The sequence below is a fragment of the Pogona vitticeps genome, chromosome 5, assembly GCF_051106095.1.
Source record: "Pogona vitticeps strain Pit_001003342236 chromosome 5, PviZW2.1, whole genome shotgun sequence".
NCBI lineage: Eukaryota > Metazoa > Chordata > Lepidosauria > Squamata > Agamidae > Pogona > Pogona vitticeps.
In genome coordinates, this window is record NC_135787.1 from 22,256,151 (window position 1) to 22,282,086 (window position 25,936).

Genomic DNA, 25,936 nt, shown 5'->3' on the forward strand with positions numbered 1-25,936 from the left:
GAAAACACAAGAAATCCTTCTGCATGAACTCTCTTTTATGGTATGACATCGCAAAACAAAAATGTTGCTATTACAGTAACTGCCAATGGGGCCTGCAAGATTATGCTGTTCATAGTGCAAAGCTTTTAAAATGTAGCACCATGTCTCTTATGAATTGAACTAAATCCTGTCAAGTTAATTCTGACTTCAATTGACTTATTTGATTGCCCTTACACAGTTGCCCAGGTAAACGGGACATTAACTAAAAGTTTCAGATCCATAGTATGTAAGCCCTTTTTAGCATAGGTGGCCAGGGGCCCAAACACAGCTGTTGCTCTGCTTCAAACGTTTGAGAATGGATCACCTCATACCACAGCCCGCTCCACTTGTTACATAGAACTGGGTGGATCTTTCTTCCAATTCCATAGAAGGCAATCCATAAACCAGCATGCAGACCCAAATGAAAGGCATTAGCTAAAATCTTTATAGGCTGGACTGTGTTTGAAACAGAGGTTAGAGCGCATTGAAAAAGAAATTTTATGGCACATGTGGAACAGTATTCAGTCTTAAATTTTGTCACATCTCTCTGCAGGAATGTCTCCTACTTCCAAGAAAAAAAGGATCTGGGGGTGAAATCAATAGAATTCTAACTATACCTGAAGAGTGCTAAGAGTTTCTTCTAGAGATACTGGAGTAACTGTACAGATGATAACAGTCTTAGCATTTCCACCCAGTGAATTCTGTAGAATTCGTGTCAGCTTGCTATCCCTGTAGTTGATGAAGCCACTGGTGAAGACAGATAAGCAGAGAAGAATATAAATTTTACTCATTAGCCAAGATAAAATTTGGTCAAGAGCCTATGTATTATGCCTATGGCAGAAGTGGGAAATTTGACCCTCAAGATAGTATCAAGATGCTAAAACTCCCAGCCATGTCATACAACGTGGCGAGTGTTAACAGACTGTGACAAATGTGGGCTAAAGCATCCAAAGGGTCAAAGAATCCCTACTCCACTCTAGGACTTGTCATTACAGATTAAGGTAAGGGATTGGCAGCTCAGCAAGCCTTACCCAGACTGGTCCTCACAAAGCTTCTTGATAACTTGTCCCAAAATGAAAAGGCTTCGGTTGATGTTGCACCCTTCTTTCAGGCGAATCCCTACACAGGAGCACAACAAATGGAACAATGAATATGGCAATGCAGTTCCTTTCACAAGCTTGTACTTCTACGGTGATGCAGATAAGCAATATATGCCCAGTTTGGGTGCAAAAAGAATCTTGCTGGATCAGATAAAGAAACAACCTAGTCCAATGCAATACCAGAGAAAATGACCCATGAGAAGCTCACAAATACGTATGTCATGAGTCATAACAGCAATCTCCCACTTGTATTCCCTAGCATCTGGTATTCTGAGGAAGAATGCATGTGAAACTGGAGGTATGATAAACATCATGAGGAGAGGCTATCCGTTTCTCCATGACCTTGTCTAATCCTACTCTGAACAATCCAAGATGGTGACTAAATCTGCAGTATATAGCAGGGTAAATTAGGACACCTAACCAGAATGTATGAATGATTACAAATAGGAAGACAATGACCTGGATTAGCCTATTATTTAATAGATTCTCTGTGGTGGGTTAGAGTTCTAACCAATCATTACTAGTCATTTCTGAGGTGGATGTAAATATGACCAAGAGAGAGAACAGTGTATAAGCTGTGCAGGAGCTGTTCATCTAGGAGGAGACAATGTGTGTAATCTTCTACTGCAACCAAAGTTCCCTCTAAGGTGTATGGTTGTATGAGCATGCATGGGTCTGCACAGGGCAGCTGCTGCTCCACCACACATCCATAGCAATCATTTCCAGCCCTTTTGGTTCTGGTCAAAACAGAACCTGTGTAGGAGGGCAGAGTCATGCAGGCAGGGGGTGAAGCCCCACCCAGTGGGGCTTAAAATTAGAGGGAATGTTGGCTCCAACCCAACTGAGGTCAATAACTCCACGAGATTTTTATTGGGCAAATCCTTCACATTCTCATACCTACACATCTATCCTAGCGGGATGTGAACACAGTGTGAAAACCCTACTAGAGTAGGTTCCTAATGCTTAGAATTTAGCATTTTAATTTCCTTTGTTGAACGACTGGATGAGTGTCATCAAGCTAGGGTTCAGCAAATAAATAGGATACCACAGACCTTCAGAAAAATCTAATTCAACAACAGACACATACCTTCAGCACCTGTTTGGCTAGCTCGTTCACTTCCGGCCAGATCTACTAAATTCTGAAAATTGAAGGCAGACTTTGTTACATCCTATTATTCAAGCTCTTTAAGCCACCCACTGGCCTGAACACTGATTTTCAGCTGGAAGCAAACAATGGTACCCAAATGTACGAGAAAAAGAGCATTTAACCAGATAGAAGAAAGGGGTCCCTGGCAAGGAATTTACATTGCAGAATAAGAACAATTTGTGCATTATTACTCTGTACTTCTGAAAGGAATTTAAGTGCTACTGAACACCAATACAGTATTTTTGAAAGAAGAATAAGGGCATTTAAGATAAAGGAACTTTTAGAACAGCTTCTCTGAGCATTTCCATGTTGAATTACAGTTCCCATCATCCATATGCAACACTCCATAATGACTGAAAATTATATGTCAACATATCTGGTATAATATATATGGCATTTATTTGGAAATTCTGACCACTTTAGGAACAGCAGCAATGACTGCATTTCTGTGGCAATGCACTATCAGCAAACACTGATGCCAACAGAACATCTTTCGGAATGAAACAGGAACATGTTCCATTGATATAAATGGTGGGTCAAACTGGCTGTAATTCAGGTAAAAATGAAAACACACAATCCATATAATTTTTGCTCTTTTCAAGGTAGAAACATCTCTGCACAAATTTTTCAGAAATATATAAGACTTCCAGTTGCAAACTGAAACTGAGATGCTTGACTCTGCAGGCCCAAACTCAAAACAGGATGCAACACAAACTACAATTTCATGCCACATCGTTAAAAAATTAAACCCTTGTCTGATAATATCACACACTTGCAATTCCAGGGCTATTTTCCAAGAACTCACCAAGTGAGAGACCATGACAGCTCCTTCACAACTTGAGCTGGAAGTATCTGTCTTTTCTTTGCTCTCAATAATCTTTAAAAAATGCAAAATGTGAGTCAGTTTCAGTACCACGGACTATAGGCCAACAAGTGCATTTATTGTTCTGTCAAAGTTTATGGAGAAATCCTCGTTATGCTGCAGTATACCTAGCCTAAATTCTTCAGATGTTACCATAGAGGTGGGACATTTATTTATAGGCCACCTTTCCGCTGAAGGAAACTAACTAGAGATGAAAGGGGCTCTCCAATTCAGTTCTCTTACTGACAGATTTGTGTTCATCAATGGACGAGAGAGAGGGACACTCTCCTCTCCACTCTATAGAGTCGTCTCGGTCTCTTGGGCTTTCTGTCCACAAGATCACTCAGTACCCCCTATATAGAAAACTGAAATTAGAAAAGAAAATCTGGAAGAGATGGTTCCATTTCCAGACTTGGAAAATAAGTATTTGGGATTATCAAATAGTGCAGGGGACCCCTGAAATCTACCTAAATGTGAACAACAGCCTTAAAAGTGCTCCAGAATGTATGGGGACTCTGGGATAAGGTTGGATTTTAGATTTATTAACCTTACATGTTTTTGACTTCAGGAGGTACTAAGGTTCCAATCTACATTTCCACAAGCTGGAGTCTGTCATCTAGTGTAACGGTACACCTCAGCACCAAGAGTCAGCATTTCATTTGTATATACATTAGTTTACCAGTAATGAAAATGCTAAAACACTTTGCAAAGACGAAATTGAGGAAGTAAAATTTATAATCACTTACCATTCTGAAAATTGTATGAGAACGACTGCTTCTTTCATTCATTTTTGTCTCACCGTAATGTCTGTTCTCTGTTTTAGAAGACAGATCAGACAAATGCCTCGATTATTCTTTTTTTCTTATAGTGATAGATTTTTTTTTAATCCATGGAATTACACAGAAAGCTTTGTACAGAAGATTCAGAGTCTTACTTTCGCCTTTTTGTAGCCAGCTCAAAACTTGCTCTGGAGAAACCACCACCTCTTCATTCAGATCTTCAACATAAATAGTCCTCTATGAGAAAATGTAGTAGTAATATATTTTTACATTGCATGGCTACTGTCATTGGTATGCCTAAACTGATTCTCCATATTAAACAGAAGTACCTAAGACAATGATCCAAGGTATTTTATAATCTGATACACAAACTCACCAAATCTGAGAACAGGAAATGTTATTACTGCAAAAGCATCGAAGAGTTTTTTTTTTAAAAAACATCTATCAATGCAAAAAATGTTTCCATTTTTTCACACAATGTAGATTTTCCTGCTCCAGATTACTTACATTGATGTCTTCACGTACAACTAAGGGCTTCTTTTTCCTAATGTTACTGCACAGTAGGTCTTGTATAGTCTCATTGTGAATCTCCATATATGATATACGGAGTAAGAACTCCCTCTCAGGGATCTAGAAGTTAGAAGAGCATACATTCATCAGCATGCTTGAAGAATACTAACCAGTATAAAGACAACTTTATCTACAAACAACATATTTTAATAGTGATGCCATCACACAAAAATTCTTTCCCACATGTCTGATAATTTACAGAAATCGTCTCCATTTTCCAATGCCCAAATGTTGGCTGATAACCTATGCCCAGCCAACTTGGCCAATGGTTGCAAAGATACTGCCCAGCAACAAGCATGGAACCAGGGCTAAGAGAAGAGTTCAGAAAATTCTCCAGATCCTTGCTCCCAAGAAATTTCTTCCAGGCAAACAAGATGGTGGTCGCTTGCATTTTCTAAACAAAGGAAAAGAATAATGGAAGGCACAGTATAATTTTGTCCATTTTTTCCTCTTAAAGGAAAAGGATTTCCTAGGATCTCCAGGTGGTCTGGATTTGAACAGCCTCCTCTGCAACGTTATCTCTAATTTCAGCCCGCTAGGCAGAGCTCTTCCCTCCCAGACTTGTGACTCTGCCTCCCTCTGGGTGGGGTTCTGGTCAAAAGCAGATCTAAAGGGCCTGGAAACAGGCACTGTGGGTACGCAGAGGGGGAAGAACACTGCCTAGAGGAGGGCACCATGCGCTCTACATGCCCATGTGGCCGGGAACCTTGCCCCTCTGAGATGGTGAGTGATCATGCACTGCAGAAACATTGCCAGTTCCCCCACCCTTGACCTAAATGAAACAAGGACCTGTCACAGCAAGTGCATTATCCTCTTCACATAGCTTTGAAACACTGATCTGGCATCAGAAAGACAAATGTTTTGTAGAATGACTTACTTTGCAGATTGTGCTGAAGACATCATGAATTGCCATAGGCAGGATACCCGGGGTCTCCTTTGTGCCCAACATTGTGTAGGTTTTCCCCGATGCAGTCTGACCGTAAGCAAAAATTGTGCCTAAGGGAAAGCAATGGCATTTGCTCACGATCATAATCAGAGAAAATGTAATCAGATTAAGTGATGTTTAACATACCATTATACCCCTGAACAGCAGACTTTATAATCGGAGCAGCCACCCCTTGGTAGACTTCCGCTGTACTGTCATCAGAATGAAACACTCGATCTTAAAAAAAAAAAAAAACACAACATTATTTAGTTTTTTTAAAGTGAGCTCCATATCCAATACTCCACATCAAATTGCTACTTGTAAATAAGACTGGATCAGTTTCCAACAAAATCTATTCTTTGGTTTTTGTAGGCTAGCAATAGGTCCTTTATCATTTCCAGATACACACACACAGAGAAAGTTTTCTCTCAACTAACTGTATGACTTGCAGCTGACTAGAATATTCTGCTAGGCAGTGAGGCAGTCAAGCTATTCCAGGTTAGGATCAGTGCTCTTTTCTTTCAAAACTTACACTTGCTGTGTATTTTCTAAACATGGTAGAACCAGAAAGATTAGTAGTCTGTGTACCGCAAGATTTATGATGTTCAGCATGCATTGAGCCCACCCTCATTACTTCCTAAATACCCATATTGAAATAACTGTTATTTCAGTGTGTAAGAGGAACTTACCAAAGACAAAAGACTTGGCCCCATCTATTTGTGATACAGTACAGTCTTCACTTTTCCACGAAATCTGCACTTTGTCATCAAAATCCTCATTTTCTCTTAAAAAAAAGAAAGAACAAAACAGCATGTCCTAATAAATTGTCTGAGTGCAAAAAGATATCTTTCCCCCACACTGCATATTGAAGCCACTTCATCCTCAAAATATACCACCTTTGCAAGTTCTGACTATCAGCCTCCAGGAGGGTGCAATTCAGAGCAAGTATCTTGCAAGACAACCTCTTTAAAACTAAAATTACTCAACAGAGGTAACATAAGATCAAGGATTTACAGATATTCCCCTCCCTTCCCCTCCTTATTCTGATACAATGGACTAAGCCAAGTACCCTGAATGTTTCAAAGAATGCATTTGAATGGTCCTGAGATGGAGGGAGGAAAAAATCCCAGAAATGAAGTTCCGGTGAAGGGCTTTGGTTTGAGAAGAGCTCTTTGAAAGACAAGCCCCACTTGGTGAAATGGCCATCAGAAGTGCTGTACTCCTGTCCTAACTTAAGATCAAAGATTCCCAGGTATTCCCTTCCTTACTCAGAAGGAAAGGATTCAAGTAACTAAAAACAATGTATTCTCGAAGGCTTTCACGGCCGGGATCTGATGGTTGTTGTGGGTTTCTTGGCCGTGGGACAAGAGCATGGACAGAGTTCCTACTCCTGTCCTCTGGAGATGCCGGCCACAAGAGACACAGCCAAAGAGCCCGAAAAAGCCACAACAGCTAACTAAAAACACATGCAACAAATAACTGCTAAAAAAAAGAAAAGAAAATCACCTTGCAATAAGCGGGCGCACCCTGACACACACAGTCACACCGCCCTCTTCGGCCATGTCGCTGCGCTTCCAAGCCTTCTCTGGTCTTGCTTTTTATCCGCTTCGCTTTCGGAGTTTGAATTTCCACCCAGGCCTCTTCCGATTGGTCCCTTGGTGACGTAGGACATTCTTCCAGCCCACCGGTGGACCGTACTATTATCTCGGGAGAGGGGAAATGGGGTGGGCGATTTAAACATCGGAAGGGGGCAAAAAAAAGGGAGTGTACAATATTTCGCGAAATATTAGATGTATTTGATGTATTGATGCCAGTCTTTTCCCCTTTCGTCACCAGATGCGTGGAAGAGAACGCATAAACAACGTTTACACTCTCCTATTTTTACGGCTTTGTGGTAGTGATCGGGTTAAAAGGCGGGCCGTTCTTTATTTTCTCTGTTAGAAGATTGGTCAAGCCGCTGATTGACTGACGTGGGCTTGCAGCCGTCCAGTCCTGGAAAAGTCCCATTAATTGGAAACTTTTTTAAAGTGTAGGAAATGCAAGAGCGGCGCAAGAAGTGGGTTGGTTTATCGTTGACAGGCCTGAAAACGGGATAATGTATCGAGAGTTCCCGCCATTTGTCTCAAGGTTAGCCTCCAGTTCCGGTAGATGTGGCCCACCTGCCCATGGGAAACAATGGAAAATATCCGTAAATTTAGTATTGCGGCGATCACTGCACAAGAGGAAAAGACGAGGCAAGAATTCATTATTTTCGCTAACTCACAGTGGAGTCTCATGTATGTTTGCATAGAACACACACACCCTTAATAGAACTTGCTCCTTCCAGGAAAGTATGCATAGCTACAACAAGGCACTCTCAGACTGCTGATGGACTACACTTCCTATCATCCCTGACCATTGGCTGTGGTCTCTGTAGGTTTGGCTCACAAATTCCATATGCCGAATTAAAGGATAGTTGCTACCACTTTAAAAGAGATTAAGGATGCAAAGAAACTGCTGAGGAAGAGGTAATGTAGCAGGTAGTCGTGGTTAGTCTGTTGTAATGACAACTGGGAGATAGTTATGTAGCACCTGTAAGATGTCCTGGACTGCCCAAAAGATGAACAGTTGGGTATTAGAGCAAATCAAGCCTGAACTATTTCTGGAGGCAACAATGATGAAAATGAAATATCAACAACCTCCGATATGCAGATGATACCACTCTGATGGCAGAAAGTGAGGAGGAATTAAAGAACCTTGTAATGAGGTTGATAGAGGAGAGTGCAAAAAACGGCCTGAAACTCAACATGAAAAAAACTAAGATCATGGCCACTGGTCCCATCACCTCCTGGGAAATTGAAGGGGAAGATATGGAGGCAGTGACATTTTACTTTCTTGGGCTTCATGATCACTGCAGATGGAGACAGCAGCCATGAAATTAAAAGACGCCTGCTTCTTGGGAGGAAAGCAATGGGAGGAAAGCAAACTTGACAGCATCTTAAAAAACAGAGACATCACCTTGCCAACAAAAGTCCGAATAGTCAAAGCTATGGTTTTTCTTGTTGTGATGTATGGAAGTGAGAGCTGGACCAAAAAGAAAGCAGACCGCCGAAGAATTGATGCCTTTGAATTGTGCTGGAGGAGGCTCTTGAGAATCCCCTGGACTGCAAGGAGAACAAACCTATCAATTCTAAAGGAAATCAACCCTGAGTGCTCACTGGAAGGACAGATCCTGAAGCTGAGGCTCCAGTACTTTGGCCATCTCATGAGAAGAGAAGACTCCTTGGAAAAGACCTTGATGTGAGGAAAGTGTGACGGCAAGAGGAGAAGGGGACGACAGAGGATGAGATGGCTGGACACTGTTTGCGAAGCAACCAACATGAAATTGTCACAACTCCGGGAGGCAGTGGAAGATAGGAGGGCCTGGCGTGCTCTGGTCCATGGGGTTACGAAGAGTCGGACACGACTAAACGTCGACGATGTTACACAATGTAACAACAAAAAATAACGTGAATTTGCTTCAGTATCACTTGTGGATTGCAATCAATCTTCTAGATGCGTAACAATCTTATCTCCAAAGGTGGTTAAGTGAGATTTTTTTTCATACTGCACTTATTATCTGACTTCTCTACTAACAGAATGTATGTAAAATCAGAAATAATGGTTTTATGAAAAGCCATTGATGACATAATTTTACTGCCAATCATTTCCATATTTTTCTGAGCTCGCAGTCTATGGCTCTCACACTCCAGCCCCAAGGAAACCATGCATGCTGTATGAATATCTGCAGTTTCCAATAACATTTCATGTTATCTGGAGTTCATGTAAGCTTATAGATATACAACACTGGCCAGAAGGAGAAAAATTCATTTTACTCCCAAATCAGAAATGTTCCAGTCTATTGCTGCTTCCTTCTGTGTCTGCTTTCAGAGCTGGGATGTTGGCTTGTCCATACATATTCACAAGGTTATTCCCTGTCCCATAAACAGAGACACTACAAAGAAGTTGAGAGTTCAACAGAAGGGAAACACAGGTAGGGCCTTGACCTGTCACCTCTGGTGAGGACTGGAGGCAATAAGGACTGAGCTGGCTGATGGTAGCGTAAGTCTGATGTGGCACACCATAATGGACCATGCTGCACTACTCGATATCAATGAGGGAGGAAAATTTTTGTCTTGCATTCTCTCTCAGGACATATTTCTAGGAGTCCGTGTAGCTCTATACTCCCACTGTTGTCTTTATGTAAAAGATTCTACTGTATTGTCTGATGGGTTCTCTGTGCAATTGTTGTTTGTATCAGATACCCTGCTAACTAAAAAAGGAATTAACTAAATTCTCCAGCCCTATATGGTATAAAACTTCTGATCCGATGGCCATTAACCATCATTCTGTTTGTTTCAACTACAGACTTGATCATGTTAATTTTATTTAATAGTAAAGAACCATATTAATAGTGAAAACATCAATGTGAAACAAAAAAAACAGAAATGCATATTAAAATTGTGTCAGTGCAAACACAATACATCATCCCTTCCTTTATAATACTATGCTTTGTCTTATACAAATATTAGACAAAGCATAATATTATAGAGGAATGGATGGTGTATTGTGTTTGTTCTGACACAGCATATAAAAAGATTTAGAAATACTATAGATAAGCTAGCTCTTTGGAGACTAATCATCCTCATCCTCATCCTCATCCTCTTCCAGTTCTTCCATTTCTTCAGCTGCCAGTGCCTCCTCTTGTGCAGCCTTGAGGGCAAGTTCTTCTTCTACAGTTGGGTCGGTTGTTTCTGCGATTTCGGGTCCACTAGGGTATTCACTCTGCACTGGAGGTGGTAATGGAGGGCTGTAATTATCTGGACTGTATTTGTGACCCCAGCCAATGTAGATATTATCAAATCTCCTAGAAGAAGGAAAGAAAGAAAATATCATAAAATTTACTGAAAGGAGAGGAAAAAATCAGTTCTCTGTTTGCTGCTGTATTTGTACATGAAAGTGAAAAAAGTGATTTCTCTGGTTTGTTACATTTGAAGCATTCCACAATTATGAAAAAAAAAAACCTGGCCAGAATCCTATTAGCAGTCATGGAGCACCACTGCTCTGCAGATAGATACTCCATGATTGCTCCAGAAATTCTGGTTTGTAGCTACACAAGCTGTCAATCACTCCATTAAAAGCAGGCCTTATATGTGCACAAGGGGGTAGTGTTGCCAAACTGACCAGGTTTATACAAAATCCCTGCAGATTCTTACTTTTGCCAAGTCATGTATGTGTACTGTTTTAACTGGAAAACTTGTCTGGCCAAGGAGGAGTATAGTAGCTTTAAAACAGTGGCTGTGTAGAAGTAGCCTCTAGTTTCAAATGAATCAGTCCCAAGAGGAAATGAGAGGAATATAAACCCAATCAAAATTAAACAGAAGACATGAATACCCTAGCCACAGAGTTATCTCAGAGGGTAGGCCTCTTGCAAAAGAGGCCATAGAGACTGGATCACCTTCTGTTTTTCCATTGCAAGAATGGTCTGCCCTTCTTATTATGAATTGTCCCTGGACCATCAGAGAAGATTAGCCATGCAGATTATTAGGGTAGAACAGGACACATGAATAACACTATAGTCAGCCTGACCAGGAACCAGATTTTTTTTTTAAAAAAAAAAACCATATAGTAACCATATTAATTTATAAGGGAAGGTTCTGAGTTGAATGTTCTGGGGTGAATTTTCTTTCTGTGTCTATCTCTGTCGTTTATTCTTTCCAGTCCTCTTTGTGTTGACTTTATTTCTGAGCGGAAATCACTATCTGAGCTCCTCAGAATCTAGGATTTAGCCAGACAGTCCTGCTAGCTTATTTCATTCTGGCCTAGGACCTCTCTTAGTTTGTCCTCTCTTGGGATCCTTATCCAATAATCCCTTTACATTGTTCCTGCTGGAATTCCAATTCTCCTAGCACCCACACAGTCAAACAAGACTAAGGAGAGGTAATTTTTTCCCTCCCTTAATCTATTTCCTTGGAATATTTTCCCCATACGTTGGTGGCTCCCCAGTCTATCTCCACTTTCATGGGTTTGTGTGTGGTTCAGTGAAAGAGCTTTCTTTCTTCTTTTTATCCTTGTAGCATCTGTACAAAGAATTTGCTTAGGTAGTACAGACCTTTGCAGTAGCAGCCTGTATCTCAAAACTCTCTCAGCCATGCTGGCTTGCTTCATTTGAGTATCTTTCTCCATATTAATTATATACTTTATTGTGAATCTTTGCTTTATTTTAATTCTTCTGTGTTCCAAAAAAAAATTAATCTCCTTGTGAATAGTTCTGTGTGAGTGTGATATACTCAGGCCAGGTTGTGTTAAGATGTACTATTGCTATGATTTGAAGATCCCTTATCTATCTGAACATGTGTGAGTTCACACGTGTGATCTGAGAGCATACCTGGTAAAAAGATCTTAATAAAAATAAAAAATAATAATCTCCTTGTGAATAGCTCTGTGTGAGTGTGATATACTCAGGCCAGGTTGTGTTAAGATGTACTATTGCTATGATTTGAAGATCCCTTATCTATCTGAACATGTGTGAGTTCACACGTGTGATCTGAGAGCATACCTGGTAAAAAGATCTTAATAAAAATAGAGATGATCAAGACGGCCTACCTTCCAATAGCAAAGGCATATGCTCCAGGCCACAAGTTAGCTTGAAGAACTGCAAGGGCATACTGAGGAATTAAATTTGTTGATGCCTCAGCTGACCATGGAGGAATGTTCTGAATGTCTGTTTAAGGAACAAAATTATTTTCTGTTATTTGAGAAATATTTGGTTAGAAAGTAAGATTTCTTGCCTGCGCAATGCTATTATTTAATGACCAACCACACAACCTAATTTTAAAATTAATTTATTCTGAATGACAAACGACAACAGGATCCCAATGCAAAATATGCTTCTGAATTTGTGAGAGTTTTCTGCTGAAAAAACACACAGCCTCTTCCCCCACACTGTTATTTGTTTCCAGAGATGTTCTTTGTATTTACCTTCAAAGGCAAATAACAGCCAGACACAGGAGAAGCACATTCCAGTTTAAATACCTTGCAGCTACTGTACTTTTTCTTAAAATAAAACTGGTCACTTTAACCACTTTTTAAAGAAACGTGGTATAACCTGTAGTTTGAATTTAAATTCCAGTGTTGAGCAATGATGTTCAGAGGAATAAGCAAGAATGTAGGAGCAGTCAACACAAGGAACACTTAGGTAACAGCAGGTAGAGGTAGTAGTAGTAGTAGTAGTTATTTTAAATGTGAAAGCAAGAAAAGACAGAAAGGTGAGCAAGAACATAAAACATAAAAGGTTCTTTGATGATAATTCAGAATACAGTACATAGTTTAGAATTAACAAATTCAACAGCTAAACCACAAACTGTAGCCCTAAGCTGAAATATATTCCTGTTGTTCCACCAGGAACTCAACCATCCTGCTTAAAATCAAGATGGTGGGTTGATTCATTTTAATAAAACCACACACTTCATTATCTGTAATCCCATATAAGCATTTCTTTATCCTAATGGGGAAAGTTTTCTTGTTCAATCTGTTTGTAAAGGGGGGGGGGGAATGGCTCAGTCATGTGTGGTCTCCACTCTAGTACCTGCATCTTCAGATAGTGGTGTGAGAAGTGGAGGTCCAACTTCTTGAGACTCCTCTTGTTCATCCGGTTTCTCTTCCTCCTCATCTTCTTCTTCCTCCTCCTCTGATTTCTGAATGGGATTAACCCAGGTGCAGCGCCCCTATACCCAAAGAACCAAGGGTTACTAGGGAACACTGATGAGAATTCAGTTACACACTCAAGCAATATTCCTTTGTCTATACGAAGCCATACTTGATGGGGATCTTGTAAGAAAAGGAAGGAACAGAGGAAATAAGTAACTAATACTCAACAGGCTGTTTGTTTTTTAAGAACGCTTACTTAGGTTTTATATGTGTGTATGAGAGAAAAAGAGTCAACATTCCACCATTTCCAAAGGCCTGCTGGCTTGACTGAGGCCAGTGAAGGGATGAGGATTCCTATTATTTTCCCAGTAGAAAAGCTGGTGAGTCCTAATATGAGACCATGATGCAAGACTGAGAGTACTATTTTAATTATAGCATGAGCATTCCTGGACAGACAACCCTTTTCAGACGAAGAAATTCTGTATCTTCTGCATCTGAGGAAGTGGGCTGTGTCTTCACAAAGTTCATGGAATAAAAAATCTATCTGACTTAGTGGTGCCGCCTGATACTCGTTATCTTTTGCATTAAGGCTCTGGTTGGTAGCTCTCCAGATTCTCCAGAAAAATTCTGTGACAGCAGCAAAATGTCTTGGGCTGGCTGTTTCGGACAATGGAGATACACCAGGGGCAGATAAATCCTGATAATATAATTTTGGGGTTTTTTTTTTTTGAATTGTTATGGAATTGTTTTCAATTACTGTACTTTTGAAGTGTTTCAAATTGTTTTAGATTATTTTAATTGTACACTACCCTGAGAGCTGTTAATACAGGATAGCCTAGAAATATTTTAATAAGTACAATATATAAGGCCCTGCTTTCTTACTATTCTGTAGTCTACTCTGCTTGCATGGGTGCAGGATTTTTATGGCATTTCAGGCCTGCTATTCACAGAATGAGACCAAAAGTAATAAAACTCTCAACTTTTGACCACTCCTGAGAACACAGAGATGATCTCAAAGAAGATATTTTCAGTGGAAGAGCAGGGAGAAAGCACACCAAATACAGTGGTGCCTTGCTTAACGAGCGCTTCGTTTAACGATGAATACGCTTAGCGATGACTTTTTCAGATCGTTTTTGCGCTCCGTTTAACGGGTGATTTTCGCTTAGCGATTTTGGGACCATGCTTTGCATAACGATTAAATTTTGGGGTCCCCTGTTTCACTTAGCAATGGTTTAAACAGCCTCATGTTGGCTGTTTTTTAAATGTTATAAAGTTAAAGTTTACTGTTTAAAATGTTTGAAATCATAAAGTGCACTTAATAAACCCTTTGTTAACCAAATTTGACTTTGTTATGACTGCTTTTAATTTGTTGTTGAATTTCCCCCCCATTGAGATGCATTGAATAGGTTTCAATGCATTTCAATTGGGGAACCACGTTTCGCTTAGCGATGTTTCCTATGGCGATTTTCGCTTAAGGATGGCAAATCGTTCCTATTGGAATGGATTATCCGGTTTTCAATGCATTTCAATGGGAAACTGCGCTTCGCTTAGCGATGTTTTCACTTAGCGACGAATTTTTTGGAACCAATTAAAATCGTTAAGCGAGGAACCACTGTATGGTCGAAAATGATAGCCAATGCTTCTGCATCTGGGCAAGGAAGAAACAATATATGCAACACTATTTTCATTCTGAGAGACTTTGAAGCATTCTGAGATCAATATACGTTTTACTACGCATACCTGCATTAGAATATTCTGCACATGGTGCACCCAGTTGGAAAGAGAGTCCACCATTTCTAACACAGAAATAGGTTCAAAGTCAGGATTCTCTTCATATGTGTCTCTTCCAGCTCCTCCTTCCTCCTCTTCATCCCCCTCTTCTTCTCCAAACTGATAAAAGCCCAACGGACTGATCTGGGTTGCTGCCGAAATGCGAGCGATCTGTGCCCGCAGGTAATTGGATTCGTTGCCTGGGAAAGGTGGGTAGCTGACAACGGGAGCATCCAGCTTCCCAGTGAAGAACTTCTTGATTTTCCTGGCGTTAACTATGTGTGCAGGGGTCACTGGGGGTAATCTGACCCAGGGTTTTCCAGGTTCATTGCAAACAAAATAAGTATATTTATTAGCACCAGTCCGATTTTCTTCTTTTGGTATTACTGGTGGTGGCTTGTAGTTGGGCTTTGGTGGCTCATCTTTTTCCTCGTCTTCATCTTCCTCTTCATCCCTGACTTCACTCCCCTCTTTCAACCCCTCCTCAATTATTTCTTCCTCCTCCACTTCTTCCTCCTCCTCTCCCTCACGGAACTCCACTTCAGCTACAATGTAGTTTGCTTCAACGCCTAGGATTTTGCCCCAGAAACGACAGGTTTGGATAGGATGTGTGGTGACCAACTGCTTGAGGGCAAGGAATATATGGTAATACTCTTCCAAGCTCAAACCGATTCCAGCTTGTTCAAAATAGAAGGCTGTCTCCATTACATTGGGTAGAGGAGTTTCTGGCTGAAGAAAAATGCCTGAATTAGATGGTTATATCCTTCCAATAAAAAAACACATTTACTCAAATGAACTTTAAACATATGCTTTAGAGTATTTTGATTTTTGTGCCTATGTGCAAACCACTTATATGCACTCAGTTTAATGAGATTTAGTCCCAGGAAGTACACACAAGATTGCACTGTTCAGTTGAGTTAATTTTTCTGAACTATTTAAGAAATGGGTTTAAGAAATAAATATGTTTTAGAGTATGATGAACCTAACCTAGATTCAACTAGAATCTAAATTAGTTCTATTCTGTATGAATGAGCCTATTGCCCTGAAGCAAGTTTAGTTAAGCAGTTCCACACCAAGAAATTTTTTACAAAGAGGATGTACAGTATTGGATTCAGGAGTTTAGTGCCCCTGTAAGATTGAAAATAAAACTGAATTTAAAAGCAATATAGAGAAGATGGAAGAAACAGAATGAAAGAGAAAAAGAAATGTGACATTTAAACATGATATGCATGGCTTATGATCAGTTATTGTAGTATGTAGTTTTAGATTCAAGATGTACATGTTATGCAAATAATAATGCCAGGATTTTATGTGATGGAACTGTGGCAGTTAAATTGGTATGAAACTGTTATAACGTGTAGTGGATATATGCACTTTGTCTTCTAAGAGAGCATTTGACAATAATCCAATAGAAATAATCTTTCAGATGGTATGCAAAGATGTAGAAAGTAAGATGAGATGAAGAGGTCTGTCTGAATCTTGACTCAGAACTTTATTACAAGCTTTGTAAGAAGCCTGTAGAAAAAGGTAGGCAAAGGGTGGCCTTCCAAAACTTGTTAGACCACAATTCCCATCTGACCTTACTAGCAAAGCCAGTATTGAGGAATACTGGGAGCTTTAATCCAACTCTGACAACATCTGAAGGACCACTCTTTAACCATTTGTGTGGCAAAGCAAGGATCTCTTTCCTTTGAACATTTTGAGAACTAATTAAGGTCTTTTAATTTGGGCTGAGTTATTGAATATGCATGTCAATACAATCTTTGTAGACATTTACCATATCTGATATATAATATTAGCAAACCATTCTTTCTGTATGGATCTTTATGTAGCCAAAATGGCATCACCCACACACATCCACACTTGGCACTCTCAAGAAAAGAACCTCAAAATACTGTATCTGAAAAAGTATTTTAAAAAGTCTTTAGGGAAAAGTTCAAGGATAAAAGATTTCAGCAAAATACTAACTCTTGTGGGGAGGGGAGAGATAAGTATCTTGGAAAAAAAAACATGATTGGCTTGAATCCTGAATAAAAGCATTCCACATACAGTATTTTGTAGCAGATTCCAATTCTACATACCAAGAGCAAACCCCAATGGCTAAATGTCTATAAATTTTCAAAGAAAGAGGGGCCAGCAAAATAAGGATACTGAAGATAGAGAAATATGACGCAATTGGTTTGCTGAATTCTGAACTAGTGATACAATGTATTTTCCAGTTTACAGAAACTCACCGCCTCTTCTTCTAGATCTTGCTCTGTTCCATCTCCACCACCCTTCTGGAAAAGTGTCTTATACATTTCAGCCAGCTCAAATGTTGGATGTTTCTCATATTCATCTCGTAGAGTGTCCAGTTTCTTCTGGAACCGAGCACATTTCACATCCTTACTAATGTTCTCAATTATATCAGCTGGGTTTTCAGGCCGTTCATCCAGAATCTTGGCCAACATTTCAGCAAGATGATCATACCTATGAAATTAGGGAAAGAGATCCCCCTCCCCAAAGGAGACACATTATTGGCTTACTGTTTTATATGTTCAACAGAGCTAGTTTTTCATCATTACTTTGAATATGAAAAACCACAATGGATTATCAGCATTTGTGATAGTGGGAAGGGCTGAAACAGTTATCCTTTGAGCTATTGTAAAGAAATCACAATCTCAGGATTTCAAGTTCAGGTGGTTAGAGCTAGCCAGGTAGGTTGGTGGAAGCAAATTTTCATGGTCTTTCCCAGCAACATCCTCCCCAGCTCCCCAAAACTAGAGGGAAGCATCTTCCATCAGCAGAAATCTTCTCTTTCCCCTACACTACAGTCTACCATAACCAAGGCTACCCAGCTTTCTCTGGAGCATTTTCAGAAGCTTGGAGGGAATGTTTTCGGTGGGAGTGTGTAGATCTTCCATTTGCATCTGGCTAAATCTGGATCCAAATTACTATTACTCAGTTGTTGAGAAAAGGGCATTTCCCATTCTTGTTAGTGTCCCTATTGTTCTTATCAGTGTCCTATGGAATATATTGGTTTCAAAGCACATATGGGATAATGCCCACATTATCACTACAATTAAATGACCTTGGTTTTCTGCCTGTGCCTCTTGTCACTTTGTCAGTTTTCATGTCACTTGGTCATTTTTTCTGTTATTGATACAATTTCTGGAAGATGGGTGTTCCATTGTACTTAAGTCCTTTACTATGATAGACATGTATAATGAGGATTGATGTTATCATTTCAAAAATGGGAGGAAGAATTTCTCTATTATTATGTTATGTCATTTTAGGAACCATTATGTTACCGTTTTAAAAAAATAAATAAGATAAGCATGTTAAAGTGGATGTGAAAAAATGGCACAGGAAATCTGGGATTCTGTACCCGCAGTGGCAAACCAATATTGTGAGATACTCACAACCAGGATGTAAATGAAATAGTATCCTCCCACTTGTTTTTCCAAGCAACTGGCATACAAAGCCTAAAGGTAATACACAAGCAGTACAAGTCACCACTGATAACCTCCATGGTTTTCTCTTTGTGATCTTTTCCCTGCAGTGAATACATAGTTTGCAATTATGTTTCATTTTTTTGGTTGACTTTTAAAAAAATGAATTATTGCACAATCCTCTATCTGTTTATATGAACGTGGCTCACTATGTTCAGTGTGGATTTTTAATTCCAGGTAAGTGCAGAAAGTATAGAAAGTATATTCTACCTGTGACAAGACAGCTCCCTTCCCACTACATATATTGAACTATATATCATTTCCCACCGCTTGTCAAGGCCGTCGTAAATATTTAAACACAGCTCGTACAGGCTTTGAGTGGAGTTGTTTCTGCATAGATGTCTGCTAGTATGACAAATAATTGTGCTGCTGTTCTCTTTTCCCCTCCTTAACATTTTTTTGTAGTGAGAACAAAGATGAAAGAATCTGTAGGGGGACACCGGAGGACTACAAATGGAAGACAGTGGTCTGGATACCCAGTAACGTTTTGTGAATGAGGCAGCGCAGCTGCGCAGTCAGAGCTGTTTCTGGAAGCACCACACAAGGTCTATATAAATGGTGCCTCATTTTATGGAAATCTGGTAAACTTGTATGTCTGGAGTGTAATGCTGAAGAGTCCTTTTGCTTGCCATGCTGGGTGTGAATTCTGTACTAGTTAAAAAAATAAAGTTGAATTAAAAGTTCTGCATTATGTATTCAATTCTGACATAATTTATGCAAGTGCCCAGTTACACATGCATCTTTCTTTAGTCATTCGTCTTATTTCTGCCTCTACTCACAAGCTCACTCCCGTTTTGACACTTGTCTTCAAAAGGTAGGCTTTTGCATTCTTTATGGCCAGCGCCCTGGGTCCTGGATCTGGGATCTGATCTTCATACAAGTTGACTCCCGCTTGATAAAGGCCATAGCCAGGTTCGTGAGGTTGATAGGGCCCATGCCCCCCAGGATCTGACTGCAGAATTTGGCTACTTCTTGTTGCCATGGGGCCATGGAAGCTGCCTCTGGGTCCTGACGGCAGCATGTGCTCTGGTGGCAAGTGTGCACCACTTCCTGTGGCGTTGTGAGGAATGGTCCCTCCGGCCATGGGCTGCTGCCAAGAAACACCGCTCCTGGGGTCTGGGATGCCAGGCCTTGTTTGGAAAAGGGCTCCTCTCGCTTGAGGAGGTTGATACAGGGCGCCTCTCCCTTCCTGCTGCTCATAGATGCTCAGTCTCGGTTGCTCAGGCTGGTAGATGCTCCCCCTTGGTCGTCCTGGCTCCAGTGGCTCATCGGATTCATTTTGACCCAGGACGCCTGGATCTTGCTCAGCAAATACCCAACTGCCTTGGCTTGGAGGGCCCTGACTGGGCTGCTCAGGGTTCTCCCCACCTTCGGGTGCTGGGGGTTCTCCAGGGGGCTCAGCCATGGAGCTGGGCCACCAGGGTTGGGGCACAGGGAGAAAGGCAAAGGAAAGTGTCTGTAGCTCTCCTTTCCTCTGCCGGTGGCTTTTACTTCTCTCTTTTTTGCAGCAATGGCTCCCAGCAGCAGCTGTAGCGGCGTTGCTAAGGTAAACCGGGCACCGTTGCTAGGGGGAGCGGATTGGCTGCCGCGCTCCAGGCGCGGCTCGAGGAGGAGGCATCCGGGAACCAGACCCCAGAGCCCAGCAGTTGCCGTAGTGATGGGGGGGGGGCGGCGGCGAGGTCCGCCTTGCTTCCAGCGGCTGCCCCGCACAGCCCGTCGCTTCTTTAGGGAGAAGGGGAGGGCACTTTGTCTCTTTCAGCTCAGAAGGCAAACCCAGAGCTTTCCGAAGTCACGCCGTTGGACTACAACTCCCACAATCCCCCGAGCCAGCGCAACGGATTCTGGGAGTTGTAGTGAGCAACGTAGCTTTCCCTAACGCTGGAATTTGCTGGGTGGGAAAAACTGGAGCCACTCTTTTGAGGCAATTCAGTTTGTCTGGGTTTGTGCCCTTTCCTTCCTTCTCTCTCTGTACCTCCAAATCGTGAATGGGGAAGGGCCGCCCTCCTCATTATTGGGGATACTTCCCCTAAGACACTCACCCCTGCACTATCCACGAGGTGTTCTGCCCTGCCTACAAACAAGGCATATTTGGAAGCATGCTAGATGAGAACCACTCTAAAGATCACAAAAGAACAGGGAACGCAGTTGGTCTTGATTAATATATATATATATCAAAGAATAATGTTTGAAGATAAACACTTTTCCTCTCTATAGTGTTTAATGTTTCAGCACAATTCAAAAATTGGCCTGTGCGTGTATTCTTGTATGCATATCCCACCGAACTGAGAAGCTTACTTGCCATTAAGTATGCGTTTAGATGACCTAAGCAGCAACTCTCTCTACACCTGAAAGTCTGTACCTTTTTGAATTATTGTGCTTGGAGCTGGGATGTATACATCATGTTGGTTTCAAATGGAGAGAATTTCCCACTTACACTAGTAAGTCTTTCATTTTGGTTGAGTTTTTCTTGTTTTGAGTGTTCTGGACTCGCAAGAGAGAGGTAAGTTCAAATTTTACTTCTCACAAATTTGCTCCTGTGCCCTCTGACAGCTCAGAATGTGTTTTAAATCTGAGCTAGTATAACAGACAATTCTATATTGCTTCTCTGTTTACTGCAGTTCATATGATTTGGGAGGAACCTGGACTTTCTACCAGCACCAGCACCTCCTGGAGTATGGACACACAAGAATATTAAAGTGCCACAATATTCTTGTTTATTATTGGTCCATGGCTATGTCTTAGAAACATTGGCTCCTTCCCCTTATTATAAATGCCATTTCTCCTTGTGCTAGTCTAAAGCATTCTGTGCTACTGTGATTTGCACAACCATGTTTGATGGGACCTCAGGTTTAAATACTGTATCCAGTGTTGCCCCTACTCAAGCAGACGTCAGCTCAGTAACTGGGAAAACAGATTTCTTCTACTGGATGATAAAGAGCTTACTTTAAATTTGTCCTGGCCCTTTAGCCTATTTTCCCCACAGGATATCTTGTGGTCCACAAAAACCATTGTCTAGTCTAGGATCACAATCCTACTGGGAAAGTATTGTTTCATTGTTAAGTGCTAACTGGGGACAAGACCTTCAAATCCCTTTACAGCCATTGAGTCATCTTGAGACTGCATATTCTGGAAATAAAATTCTTTTGCTTGAAGGTCATGAAATCTCCTGCAGACCATGATACTGCCTGGGCAATAAAGTTAAATAGAGTTTTAAATTGGTGCTTAGCAGTGACTCTATTGAAAATCATTTTCAGTCTATAACAAGGCATTTAATTCATTAACTGCCAGATTGGATATTCAGATTTGTCAGTAAAGAGTGGGAGGAATTGCTCATAAATCACACGTATTAGACATTATGCACCTAATGCGGGGGTCGGTAACTTTGGTATGTCCAGGAGGACATTTTTAAAAAAACACCCATAATACTTCAGGGGCTGCAGAAAATGTTACCAAAATGCAAAACCCAGGTGTAACTCGTATGAGAATTGTAGTATACGTCTGCTCTTTCTCCTGATGTACTGTATTCAAGAAAAAACATTATAAGCCCAAGCAAGCAATAAATAAGAAGAGTACCAACTATCTCAGTAAAGGGAACATTGGAGTGGTGTTGTAGACTTCTGCCAGATCTCAGAGAAGTTGCTCTTCATTCTATAACTGAAAATCTCTAAGGTGGCATGGTCAGTAAAATTCTGGAAGCTGAAGTTGGAAAAGGTAACTTTTTAAAGTTCTGGTTTATCTAATTACCAACAGGTCTTTAAGTATAATAAAAAGAAACCTACAAGCCCCCTACCACAATGCTTGATGGATAAACATACAGTGGTGCCTCGCTTAACGAGTGCACCATATAGCGATGTTTCCGTATAGCGATCCCTTTTTCGGGATCGCTATACGGAAACATACCTGATCGTCGCAATGGGGAAAACCCGCATTGCGAAGATCGGGTATTGCGGCGGCCATTTTGGAGCCGCCGAACAGCTGTTCGGCGGCTCCAAAATGGCTGCTGGAAGCCTGGAAATGGCTGCCGGCAGCCGTTTTCACGCCGTGCCCTCGCTTAGCGAAGGCGCGAAAATGGCTGCTGGCAATTGGAATCCTCGCTGAACAGGTAAGTAAGAAAGGTATTGGAACATTTTCCCTACCCGTTTAGCGACAATTTCACATAGCAAGGGTTAATCCGGAATGGATTAACCTCGCTATGCGGGGCACCACTGTACTTGAAAGTTATAGGAAGTAAAATGTAATTTGAGAATACCGTAGAGTGAGGCAAAGCGAAAACAGTGGTTTAAGATTTCCAGTGGGTTAGACTGTGATACTATTTAATCTCATGGACTTCTTATTGGTAGAATTACCTGACAACCCAAAGCCATTGTTTTAGATGTCACGAAAGAGCACAAAACTGTTAGTTGTGTAACTGCAATGTATTATTTTTAATCGATCCCTGACACTATGCGCAGTTCCCATCTGTCTCAAGGCTTCTGTCATCGTTCCACTGCCTAAAAAGTTGCCTACAAACAGTCCGAATGACTACAGGCCGGTGGCACTAACTTCAATCTTAATGAAGTGCTTTGAGCAGTTAGTTCGGAAATATATTATCTCCTGCCTTCCTGATCCCTTTGATGGGCTTCAGTTTGCTTATAAAGAAAATAGATCAACCGAGGATGCGATCAATACTGTGCTTTATATGGCTTTATCCCACTTGGAAACACAAGGGAATTATGTAAGAATGCTGTTCGCGGACTTTAGCTCTGCTTTTAACACCATTATACCCCACAGATTAATAGACAAACTTAAAGATCTTGATTTTCCAGATTCTATCTGTCTGTGGATTTTGGATTTTTTAACAAATCGTCCACAAAGGGTTAAACTGAATGACTACATCTCTACTGACAAGATACTCAGCACTGGCACTCCACAAGGCTGTGTCCTTAGTCCACTACTGTTCTCCATTTATTCATCGGATTGCACCAATAACCATCCCAGTAATAGGATTATCAAATTTGCAGATGATACTGCACTAGTAGGACTTATCTCTGGGGATGATGAGTCTGCGTATCGGGACGAGGTATTACAGCTATCCCGCTGGTGCAAAAAAACCAATCTTTTATTTAACGTCCAAAAAACCAAGGAATTCATAGTGGACTATAGGAAAAAAAGAGCAGACATTCAGCCACTGTATATAGATGGAGTTTGTGTGGAACAGGTGGTTGAATGTAAGTTTCTTGGGACTATCATAACAAATGACCTGACTTGGAGTGCAAACACCGCTGCGTTAATCAGGAAGGCACAACAACGGTTGTATTTTCTAAGGATTCTTAGAAAGCAACAATTGACTGAGAGTTTGTTAATCACCTTCTATCGGAGTTCAATTGAGAGCATATTATCCTACTGTCTCTGTGTATGGTTCACGAGCTGCACAGTGGCAGAGAAAAAGGCAATTCAAAGGGTGATTAAGACGGCCCAAAACATCATTGGCTGTTCACTCCTCTCTTTGGAAGAATTGTATAAGAACAGATGTAAGAGGAAGATATCTAACATACTGAAAGACTCCTCTCATCCGGGACATCAGCTCTTTAAACTATTATCATCAGGAAGGAGATTTAGGGTATTGAAAGCAAGGACAAGCAGATTCAAGAACAGTTTTTACCCAAGTGCAGTATTGAGTTTAAATGCGGGGCCATAGGTTTTTGGTGGAATTTTAATTGCTGAGAGAAAACGGGGTATCTATATTTGGATGGTGAAAGTTGTGTATAATTTAACTTTTTTTTGTAGTGTTGTCCAGTTTTACCTTGGGGAAGAGCACCTCATTTCGTTGCACCCACTTGTGAGCGCAATGACAAATAAATTTCTTATGTTTTATGTCTTATGTCTTATTGTTATGATTGTATTTCTACCTAGATAGAGACACTTATGGGGTTTCCTGTCTTGGATACCACAAAATAGTGTGGTTATCCTTGAGCACATTTGAGCTTGTTGTTTCTGAGGTGGGTGAGCTGCTGTTCTGCCTCAGGCAGCAAAACAGTTTGGGCTGGTGTTGTAATCTCACGGTTAATGCTTACATACTGTATAGTTGATTCTTATTTACGGCAACCGTCTGCAGGAATTTGTAGGTATAAAATACTCAGAAGTGGTTTGGCATTCCCTTCTTAAGGGGCTGTGGGATTGTGTCGCTTGATGAAGAACAAACAGTTTGGGTCTTTTCCTACAAGGCACAGTGGGGAATAAAAATCCTAATCCAGGTCCCCTAACTCACTGAGCTGGAATTGAGCCGGACATCTGTTAGGCAATAAAGCTGTTATACTGCTGATGAAGAACAAGAGTCAGAGTTGAGAACTGCATCCCCAAAGTCCCATGGAATTTAATGAGAAAGGGAGAAGCACATGCATCACTGTTTGACTGTGGTTAGTGGGAATTAAAAGTGCCTAACCTGTTGCAGTTTAGCTGGTAGCTTGCCTCAATCCTCAAGAGAAGGATTTAGCTTTCTAAAGTACCTTATGTGATTTTCACGTCCGCCTACTTTTGCAGAATAATCCCCATAGTAAAATATATACCTGGTAATTATGACTATGAAATGTTTATTTCCTTTCATTTCCACATGTAGGCACAGTAGGTTGCTATCTGATTTAATTAACATGCAGGGAATTTATTAAAAGGAATGTGTTTCCAGTGGTATCACCATGAGAAGACTTGAGGACTGAAGGATATCGAGCAGGATAATGAGGAAGGCACTCAGTGCAATAAGGCTAATTTACAAAGTCATGCAGTGATAGAGACAATACAGATTATCATTTACCTGTAAAGAGGGGATCTTGCAAAATCATTTAGTCCAGAATCTAACACCATCTAACTGCACCACTGCATATTCCCATATTTTGCATTTAAAGAAAACTGTAAACATATTTCCATTAGAACAATATTTTGTTAACCCTCTTGTTCCTACCAGCTAGCATAAGAAAAGTGCTAGATACATGTATGTAGATTTTGTGATATAACAGGAAGGAATGCATAAAATGATGTTTTATTAGCAACTTCAGCCTATGTGAAAAGCCAGATATACTGGGGCTGCAAGCTATAAGTTGAAGTGGAACCTGAGTAGTACTAAAAACGGAAAAAGAAAAGTAGTACTAAAAACGGAAAAAGAGAAGTGTTGTGCTAACCAATACTTTGTTTTCATCTTTGGTTGTTTGTATTAGGCATTTTTCATAATCTGAAGACCTTAAATTCAGTTTACTCAGTTTCTGCATAAATCTGGCCCCATCTATTTGGATAGCCAAAATTATAAACTGCTGGAATTGCTAGCAACAAGTACTGCCAGATCATCAGTGTAGGAAGACAAGTATCCAGTAGATGGCAGCTGTAGACTAGAGATGGGTGCCTTTGTTGCTGTTCAAATAAGTAAAACAAAGGAGTGAACAATTTAAGTATGACTATAAAGGAGATATTGAGTGCAAAGGACTTGCGTTAAAAGGGAGATAGCACAGTGTTTGAGGAAGACTCCAAAAGAAGTTATGCCAGTGGGAGTTAAAATGTCCAGTGTCTGTATCTCTGAAAAAACAACAAACTAATAAACGAAGCAAACATACAACTCCCCCCCCCCACCAAAACAGTTCTC

The 25,936-nt window shown here is 40.7% G+C and overlaps 2 protein-coding genes across 4 annotated transcripts in view; both read right to left on the reverse strand.

Moving 5' to 3' along the window:
- CENPE (centromere protein E) overlaps positions 1 to 7,046 on the reverse strand; it is a 51,485-nt gene extending 44,439 nt beyond the window's left edge. For all 3 annotated transcript variants that reach the window (XM_073001849.2, XM_078394628.1, XM_020796366.3), the window contains exons 1-11: positions 6,908 to 7,046; positions 6,091 to 6,185; positions 5,549 to 5,638; positions 5,354 to 5,472; positions 4,414 to 4,536; positions 4,062 to 4,143; positions 3,874 to 3,941; positions 3,071 to 3,142; positions 2,206 to 2,257; positions 1,050 to 1,137; positions 636 to 765 (exon numbers count right to left, since the gene is read on the reverse strand). In XM_073001849.2, coding sequence (XP_072857950.2) covers positions 636 to 765; positions 1,050 to 1,137; positions 2,206 to 2,257; positions 3,071 to 3,142; positions 3,874 to 3,941; positions 4,062 to 4,143; positions 4,414 to 4,536; positions 5,354 to 5,472; positions 5,549 to 5,638; positions 6,091 to 6,185; positions 6,908 to 6,963 — 975 coding nt within the window. In that variant the 5' untranslated portion in view covers positions 6,964 to 7,046. The remainder of the gene's footprint in view (positions 1 to 635; positions 766 to 1,049; positions 1,138 to 2,205; positions 2,258 to 3,070; positions 3,143 to 3,873; positions 3,942 to 4,061; positions 4,144 to 4,413; positions 4,537 to 5,353; positions 5,473 to 5,548; positions 5,639 to 6,090; positions 6,186 to 6,907) is intronic.
- A 2,742-nt stretch (positions 7,047 to 9,788) lies between these two features.
- Positions 9,789 to 19,944, reverse strand: LOC110080449 (radial spoke head protein 6 homolog A). Its single transcript, XM_020796361.3, has 6 exons — positions 19,110 to 19,944; positions 17,074 to 17,308; positions 14,810 to 15,568; positions 13,008 to 13,146; positions 12,026 to 12,143; positions 9,789 to 10,286 (listed from the first exon to the last, which is right to left on the reverse strand). Exons 1-6 carry the CDS (start codon positions 19,733 to 19,735, stop codon positions 10,055 to 10,057), a joined length of 2,109 nt encoding a protein of 702 aa, XP_020652020.3. The 5' UTR covers positions 19,736 to 19,944; the 3' UTR covers positions 9,789 to 10,054.
- Between the last annotated feature and the right edge of the window lie 5,992 nt (positions 19,945 to 25,936).